The 9,408-nt window shown below is 41.9% G+C and overlaps 1 protein-coding gene across 1 annotated transcript; it reads left to right on the top strand.

Moving 5' to 3' along the window:
* The first annotated feature begins 1,020 nt into the window (after window positions 1-1,020).
* On the top strand, window positions 1,021-4,408 carry LOC143346351 (alpha-tocopherol transfer protein-like). Its single transcript, XM_076774379.1, has 7 exons — window positions 1,021-1,157; window positions 2,144-2,288; window positions 2,449-2,608; window positions 2,689-2,869; window positions 3,062-3,247; window positions 3,315-3,420; window positions 4,172-4,408. Exons 2-7 carry the CDS (start codon window positions 2,150-2,152, stop codon window positions 4,330-4,332), a joined length of 933 nt encoding a protein of 310 aa, XP_076630494.1. The 5' UTR covers window positions 1,021-1,157; window positions 2,144-2,149; the 3' UTR covers window positions 4,333-4,408.
* Window positions 4,409-9,408: the final 5,000 nt, after the last annotated feature.

Here is a 9,408-nt window from a genome sequence, read left to right as displayed (position 1 = left end):
TTGTCCTACGATCGCTTGTTTTACGATAATTGTTTTATAATCTATCGCGCTAGAATGGGTACATTTAGATGTTTGTATTTATTAAAATTTATTTTCTAAACTACGTTCCATTATTGGTGTTTATCTGATTCACTTTGTTCGAAAATCAGCAGCGTGATTTTCTGGGAATGGTTTCTGCACCGATGCTTTCCGACGTTTCTGATTGTTCTGACGCGTTTCGTTCGACGGTTGGTCGCCTTTGGTAGTAGGTCGAGCATCGACGGAACTCAAGCTACATTGAAGAATGCGCGATATCTTTTTGGTCTTTCCCGATATTTTCAAACCGCAACAGTCGCTGGAATCGACCCCTCTTGGACCATGAACGAATCTTGGAAAACTAAGTTCAGAGTCAAATTTAAGCTTCGTTCGTAGGGTTCTGGTTTGTTGGGTGATAAATGAAGTCATTTTTTGAAATGTTAACCCTAGGTCTGATCGTTTTTACCAGCTGGAGAACAGAATGCACCAAATGCAGGCTATGCAAGCGGTGTTGCATAGAGCGAGACAACCCAGCATTTTGCAAGATGTCCGAATCTTTTCATTTCGGTTCCCGGCTCGACGATGCTTCTGATAATTCTAAGAATTTAACAGGGACTTCCTGCGTCGAGCGCTGTCAACGAAAAGTTGCAAACTTCCGTCGGCGAACGTATCATTTTCTACTCGCTAGAGCGAGCAACGGCTCAAAACGCGTTTCAGAAATAACATGGTAAAATAATTTACAATATAATTAAAAGAAACGTCTCTCTTATTAGAGGACGCTTTGATTTTTAAACTCGGCGCCGATCGGTCGAAATAAAATCCGGTCACGTAGCGATACTAACGATACTGTTACGACAACCGTACGTGCATGAAGGTTTAACCATTTTTCTACCAACACCCATGGTGTTTCTGCGTGGTTTTCACGCACGATGGTGGGGAACGCGATGTGCACCTGTTACAAAAGAAGAATCGCTCTGCTTCGAACGAATAGAAATGCCGATCCTGCGTACGGAGACGCGTGCAGTTCGACCTAGAGCGTCACACGCTTCGCACAGTTTTCGCACACTTTGTGTCACACCTGTGACTCGTCTCTAAACTTTTGCGTTTCTCTTTCGTTCTTCAGACTCTACCATTCACACTGGGTAAGTGAGACATTTCAAAGTAACTTCTCGATTGCTTCTATTCTCTGGATTTTTCTAATCAGCGACAACTCGAGAAACAAGTTTTCATTTCTTCTCTATCGATGATTATGAAATCTTATGTTTATTCTGTACCAAAATATTAGTTCTCGGATGTGTTCCCTTAGGGTGTATACCGTGGATTGCAAGTTCTGAAAGTAGTCACGAAAGGCACGTTTACGAAACAATTAAATTTGCCAATTCGAAAGACACCTGTGATTTTCTCTTTCCTTATTGTTTACAATCCATCACGATTCCTCCCGTGCATCGTAATCTCCTCGATCGTCGTGCCACTGTAATTTCACTCACGTATGTCGTTCGATCGACCAATTTTCGATGGCCGTGCGCGTTTCGTGGGTCTCGGGACTAGCTTTCTACAAAAGTGAAGTCGACGAATGTCGATTGACTTACAAAACTCTCCCCTGTTAGCATTCAGAAATTACGCAACGCCCGAATGACATAGAATTCTGATCGTGCGTTAAATCTCTTATTTTCGAATTGCGTGTTTCTGATAATCCCGGTCATCGTCCAGCGTTTTGAACTTTTTAAGCTTCCGATTATCCTAATAGTTTCTATAGCACCTCTATACAGGGTGTTCGGCCACCCCTGGGAAAAATTTTAATGGGGGATTCTAGAAGCTAAAATAAGACGAAAATCAAGAATACCAATTTGTTGATGGAGGCTTCGTTAAAATGTTATTAACGTTATAAAAGTTTATTATTCGCCATAAAAGTTTTCACAATTCTCAAAGTCTCGAAAGAAAGAGCCAAACGTCCATCCATAAATAAAGTTGCGTCGAAAGACAATGTGTGACGCGTGTCAATATTTAATCCATCGCTTGATAATATTCCGGGAAGTTCGAGACTCTTGGAACTTTCGCAACTTGTAACGAGAGTTTCAAGGCTCGATGAGCAAGACTTTCCGAACGAAAAACAAATTTGCTCTTACAGTTCGCGATGACGCTGTTACCGCCGACGGCCGAGCAACAGAAACGCATCAACGAGGAAGTTCCGCCTGATCCGGAAATGAGGAAACGCGACGTCGCTGCGATACGCGACTGGCTATCCAAACAGTCTCATCTCCCTAATCACATGGGTCTGTGTACTAATTACATTTACATTTTACATTTGGTGACCTCCTACGATTTACATTACCAACAATTACGATTAAAATGGTTTTGATCGAGAAGTAGTTCCAAGACTCAGATTTTCGATCACGTCTACGCGAGATTCGAACGATAATTTTACGTTTGCAGATGACGCGAGACTGGAGAAATTCCTGTTCGGGTGCAAGAATAGCATCGAGAGATGTAAATTAATTTTGGAACGATATTTCAGCGTGCGTACAGCCGTGCCAGAATTTTTCTCTATGCGCGATCCATTTTTCCGGGACATCCAACAGTGTTGCGAAGCGATGTAATTAATATTTTTTTATTTTCTACAAGTTTAACTACGCTTTCACACCATTTCCTAACGTTGACTCTACCCACTTTCAGCCAGTATTTCGTTCTGCCATCTTTGACGGAAGATGGACACCGAGTGACCGTCTTACGCTTACGAAGCATCTCGATAGATAAATTTTCCATTCAAACGATTTCAAAACGAATCCTTATGGTCCTGGACGCCCGTTTAATGGAAGAACGTTGCCTCTCGAACATCATGGTCATCGATCTCGAGGTATCTACGTAATATACGTTGGAGGTTTACTAGACTTTTTGCAAACAAGCATCGTCGTAACGTGACTTTTTATATCTCTCTGTCTCTAGTAATATAAAATTTTTTTATAGAGGATATCTTTTATATTTCAAACTAACGACATAGCCTGTTGAAAGCTTCGATCTATGCGTTTTGAATCTATTTTGCGTTCAGGGTTTCAGCGTGGTCCATTTCACAAAATGCAGCCCAACGCATACCATCGTTAGAAAATCGATGATGGCGGTGCAAGACAGCATGCCGTTACGACTCCACAGAGTTCACTTCCTTCACGCGCCAGCATTCATAGAGAGCATCCTCAACATATTCTATCCCCTTCTCAAAGACAAACTCGTGCAAAAAGTGAGCAACCCTATACAACATAACGAGTAGTAATTCTGTACTATATTGCGTTTTTTTTTTCTTCCAGTTTCGCGTACACACTGGTGGCGGAGAGGAATTGCATCCCTATATGGACAAGGATATATTGCCAAAGGAATGGGGAGGCCTAGCAGGCACCTTCGACGAGTTAAATGGTGAGTTACGTTACAGAATGTACAAAGTGTGTACACGACTAATAAAGGGTGCAAATGGTGGAGCAAATCAGAAAAATGGCGAGATCTAGAGGAACGCTACCCCTGTTGCCTTAGTAGTGACCTCTATCGTAATTTAGCGCTTACTATAGTTTCTGGTGAACCCCCGATGCTAATATAAATATGGAGTTCTTATCATAGACGAGGTATACGAGTAGATTTTACACTTTATGGACTTTCGTGGCCCAACCTGACTACCATACCGACCTGAAAATTCGGAGGTCATTTTAGCGACCTCTTCTCATGGATGGTGGTCAGTTCTAAGTTATAAATTTTTAAGAAAAATCGACGAAGTAGGTGCAGACATTTTTCGACAAAATTAACAAATTTCAAATTCTTCTAAAAAAATTATTTTCGGTTGCAGGAGTCAATTACAATCGTTTTTGGTCAATAGACATACCCCCGAATTCCTAAGCACTTTTGAGAAAAAAATTCATTACCGAAAATATAATGTGTGGCTAGTATACGCTAGTGGCGTGTATAGAAAATTACAACTCCTTAACGGATTGGAGGATTTTAATGTTTCAAAATGCAAACAACGCGTATTTTGACGAAAAATGTTTCCTTCAGAGCCCTAGAAAAATGAGCTAAAAAAACACATTGAATGTATGGTCCATTGGTATACCTCGTCTGTGGTTCTTACGTATTCATCATTTATTATTGTACTTTTGTCAGTGAAGAATATTATTTTTAGATGCATGGAGGAAGAAGATCGAAAAGAACAGAGACTGGTATCTACGGGAAGAAAGACTCAGTCGTACGAACGAAAGCGCCAGACAGCCAGAATCTAAATCCAGACTTCTGATGGAGCTGGACGGATTGCAGGGTTCGTTCAGAAAACTGAACATCGACTAGTAAAAATAATGTCTTTCGATCGGAAAAATAATTATTTCTACGACGAATTCTATTTTATTTTTTTTATCAAATATATGTAGCATAAGCACAGACGAAATATACGAGTAGACCTTTCACCTTATGGACTTTCATGGCCCAATCTGACTACCATACCGACCTGAAAATTCCGAGGTGATTTTAGCGTCCTCTTCTCGTGGATGGCGATCAGTTGAGAAACTATTCACTAAATTAGTATTGATAGGCTGACAACTGTAGTGTGTGCATAAATACATGTAACTTGACTATGCAGGGATTGAAATTCATCTCTAAATCTGTTGGTAATGTTGCAAATGACACGAAAATGATAATGGGGTTTCGAGACCCCATAAAAATGGGCCGAAAAAATACATCGGGTGAAAGATTTACTCGTATACCTCATCTTTGACAATACTCTAGAATCTTTGATGAATCAATGAGAATCAAAACTAACCTAGCGAAGAAGCTCTATATTTATGATGACCTATGCAAGGCGGATCGCAGTCAATTTGCTAATATTATTTAGTTTTTAATTAATAATTGCATTATCCAGCTAAGAGTGATACGATTATTAATTAAACGGTAAATAATATTACCCAAGTCTCACCACGTGGAGGTTGCTGCGAGTGGAGACCCGCCCTAACCGATTCCCAACCACCCTCCATTAATTAAGGTCTTCTGTGACCAACGATCGTTGGTCGAAGAAGAGACAAACGAAAGTGCAACTAATGTAAGATGCACAACCAACGAAGAGAGTTGAAAGAATTTTCAAAAGAATTTGTCTTGAAATAAAAACAACCTGCCTAACATAATGATTAACCAAACACACCTGCCTAACTATAAATCAAAATTCGTTTATTATATCAAGAAGCAATTCTAAATTCGCAGCCATTAGCTCGGTGTCACCCACGAAGAATAACTTTTCTATCGTGGGTGACACCGATTACCAGGTCTCACCACGAGGAGGTTGCTGCGAGTGGAGACCCGAAGGGAGATAGATGGAATCAAAGTTCCATCGATCTCCCTTTTACATCCTTAGAAGCTAAATTACTAAACTAGAGAGATAGAAGGAAGCAATGTTCCTTCGATCTTCTAGTTTAGTTATACCAAGTAATTATTTCGTATAAAAAGGGATGAAGGTAAATCGAGGGAGACGCGACGCGACGCGATACGACGCGATGCACCATGCAATAGTGCAAGGAACGAGAGACGCGACACGCGAACCGAGTAACTGGTCAAAAGGGTCAGCTCCGTTGCCTCTTGGCAAGTCCGATCGAAGGGGAAGGGAATCGACGCACCCGACACAGAGGTTCCCCATTTCTCCCACGCATCCTGTTGGGAGCCAACTGGACCCAACTCGGGATGTCTAACAGAGAGAGGGATCTTGAGTCGGGGCTACCGCAGACAGGAACAGTCCCTGATCCCCTCTGCGGCCGAAATACTCTTTCCCTTGGATCGTCTCGCCAGAGGACGGCAACTGACCCTTCGGACGAGCTAAACGGCCGATCACTTGCTTTCTACATGGAAGCAGTGGTGATCGGAACGAGAAACGAGGGAACGAGTAAACGAGAGAAGCTAGTTGGTAAATAATTACTTGGCATATACGCAGACGCATACATAGGAGTAAATGTACCAAGCAATTATTTTGTTTAAAAAGGGGTGAAGCTAAATTATGGGAGACGCGACGCGGCGCGACGCGATGCTGTACCGTACAGCAGATCTTCGGATTGATTCATGTTTCAAGAAACGAGATATCGAGAGAACGAGAAGCTAAGTTAATAATTGCCCGGTATCGCGGCCTTAAAACTAAATTTACCCTAAGGGACTTAGAAATAAAAATCCCTCGATGTCCTTGCGTTGTCGTCCCACGATGTCCCGCGATGTCCAACGATGGCCTGTAAATAACCTGAAACAAACTAAAACAGGCGGCATTTACGATTAGTTAAATATAATAAATTGGCAAACACGAAGCCCTGAAATAAAATAAATGGACCGATCGATGTCCTTGCGTTGTCGTCCCACGATGTCCCACGATGGCCTGTAAGTAAGCTGAAACTAAAAAGTTTGCATTTGCGATTAGTTAACACAACATATACAGAATAGAATAGAGGAACAAACCCCTTTCACAAACAAGGAGCCAGAAGTAAAATATGTAAGAAGACCAGACAAATGAAAGCGAGGCAAACCGATAGATTCAAGCCCAGCAGACATTTGAATGTCGAAAAAGAAGTAAGAAATTGGAGATTGAGATATCACTCGCCATTGTGTCGATAGTGGACAGTGAAACAGATTTTACATCGGACAAAGCAAACAAGGAACCAGTAGTAAAATATGGAAAGAGACCAGAGAAGTAAAAACAAGATGTAACCCCACATTCAAGCCCAACAGACGCTTCAAGGTCGAAAAAGAAATTGGACAGGGGAGATTCAGAACTCACTCTCTACTGGTCACTGCTGGTCACTAATGGTCAGTATTGGTCACTGGAGTTGACCAGTGCTCGCCCTGTGGTCTGCAGTGGTGAGTAAAGGTGGAGCGCTGACCCACGAGGTTCCGTCACGTCCGCTAGCCTAGAAAAGAAAGAGCGAGAGAGAGAGAGTGCAACTTAGCCTCAGGCGGAAGAGTTGGAGGGGTGGGGAAGACCGTCCTTGGCGAGTTCACCAATCAATTAACGGTTAACCGTGCCTTTGACCGAAAAATTAATATTCCATGCAAAATTGTATTAAAAACAATTATTTATAGAACCCACGCTATCGAGCATTATTTAAACTATTGTCTGATGTTAATTAATAATTATTGCAAACAATAGGTATGAAAATATGGAGAAATTCGAGGAGACTGAAAGTTTCTTTGAATTTCTATCGAGAACCAAGGTCGTACATCACGTATTCATTTCTTCGATCTCTCTGTCCTTTATACGATACTTCGTATAAGTTTTCATCTTTCGTTTCTTATCAGTAAATTATACAGGATTCTAACAACGATACGTAAACAACGTCACTAAAATCGAAAAAATACATTAGGTGAAAGGTCTACTCGTATACCTTGTCTGTGCTTATACCACAGATTTAGAAATGAACGCGAGAAGAAGTGAGACGGAAAATGAAATTACAGAAATTTTAATATGTCTATTGTTTTGTTGGGTGTTCAGAATCCTGTATAATTTATTGATAAGAAACGAAAGATGAAAACTTATACGAAGTATCGTATAAAGGACAGAGAGATCGAAGAAATGAATACGTGATGTACGACCTTGGTTCTCGATAGAAATTCAAAGAAACTTTCAGTCTCCTCGAATTTCTCCATATTTTCATACCTATTGTTTGCAATAATTATTAATTAACATCAGACAATAGTTTAAATAATGCTCGATAACGTGGGTTCTATAAATAATTGTTTTTAATACAATTTTGCATGGAATATTAATTTTTCGGTCAAAGGCACGGTTAACCGTTAATTGATTGGTGAACTCGCCAAGGACGGTCTTCCCCACCCCTCCAACTCTTCCGCCTGAGGCTAAGTTGCACTCTCTCTCTCTCGCTCTTTCTTTTCTAGGCTAGCGGACGTGACGGAACCTCGTGGGTCAGCGCTCCACCTTTACTCACCACTGCAGACCACAGGGCGAGCACTGGTCAACTCCAGTGACCAATACTGACCATTAGTGACCAGCAGTGACCAGTAGAGAGTGAGTTCTGAATCTCCCCTGTCCAATTTCTTTTTCGACCTTGAAGCGTCTGTTGGGCTTGAATGTGGGGTTACATCTTGTTTTTACTTCTCTGGTCTCTTTCCATATTTTACTACTGGTTCCTTGTTTGCTTTGTCCGATGTAAAATCTGTTTCACTGTCCACTATCGACACAATGGCGAGTGATATCTCAATCTCCAATTTCTTACTTCTTTTTCGACATTCAAATGTCTGCTGGGCTTGAATCTATCGGTTTGCCTCGCTTTCATTTGTCTGGTCTTCTTACATATTTTACTTCTGGCTCCTTGTTTGTGAAAGGGGTTTGTTCCTCTATTCTATTCTGTATATGTTGTGTTAACTAATCGCAAATGCAAACTTTTTAGTTTCAGCTTACTTACAGGCCATCGTGGGACATCGTGGGACGACAACGCAAGGACATCGATCGGTCCATTTATTTTATTTCAGGGCTTCGTGTTTGCCAATTTATTATATTTAACTAATCGTAAATGCCGCCTGTTTTAGTTTGTTTCAGGTTATTTACAGGCCATCGTTGGACATCGCGGGACATCGTGGGACGACAACGCAAGGACATCGAGGGATTTTTATTTCTAAGTCCCTTAGGGTAAATTTAGTTTTAAGGCCGCGATACCGGGCAATTATTAACTTAGCTTCTCGTTCTCTCGATATCTCGTTTCTTGAAACATGAATCAATCCGAAGATCTGCTGTACGGTACAGCATCGCGTCGCGCCGCGTCGCGTCTCCCATAATTTAGCTTCACCCCTTTTTAAACAAAATAATTGCTTGGTACATTTACTCCTATGTATGCGTCTGCGTATATGCCAAGTAATTATTTACCAACTAGCTTCTCTCGTTTACTCGTTCCCTCGTTTCTCGTTCCGATCACCACTGCTTCCATGTAGAAAGCAAGTGATCGGCCGTTTAGCTCGTCCGAAGGGTCAGTTGCCGTCCTCTGGCGAGACGATCCAAGGGAAAGAGTATTTCGGCCGCAGAGGGGATCAGGGACTGTTCCTGTCTGCGGTAGCCCCGACTCAAGATCCCTCTCTCTGTTAGACATCCCGAGTTGGGTCCAGTTGGCTCCCAACAGGATGCGTGGGAGAAATGGGGAACCTCTGTGTCGGGTGCGTCGATTCCCTTCCCCTTCGATCGGACTTGCCAAGAGGCAACGGAGCTGACCCTTTTGACCAGTTACTCGGTTCGCGTGTCGCGTCTCTCGTTCCTTGCACTATTGCATGGTGCATCGCGTCGTATCGCGTCGCGTCGCGTCTCCCTCGATTTACCTTCATCCCTTTTTATACGAAATAATTACTTGGTATAACTAAACTAGAAGATCGAAGGAACATTGCTTCCTTCTATCTCTC

This window comes from Colletes latitarsis, chromosome 10, assembly GCF_051014445.1.
Source record: "Colletes latitarsis isolate SP2378_abdomen chromosome 10, iyColLati1, whole genome shotgun sequence".
NCBI lineage: Eukaryota > Metazoa > Arthropoda > Insecta > Hymenoptera > Colletidae > Colletes > Colletes latitarsis.
This window is presented reverse-complemented; position numbering and strand designations above follow the sequence as displayed.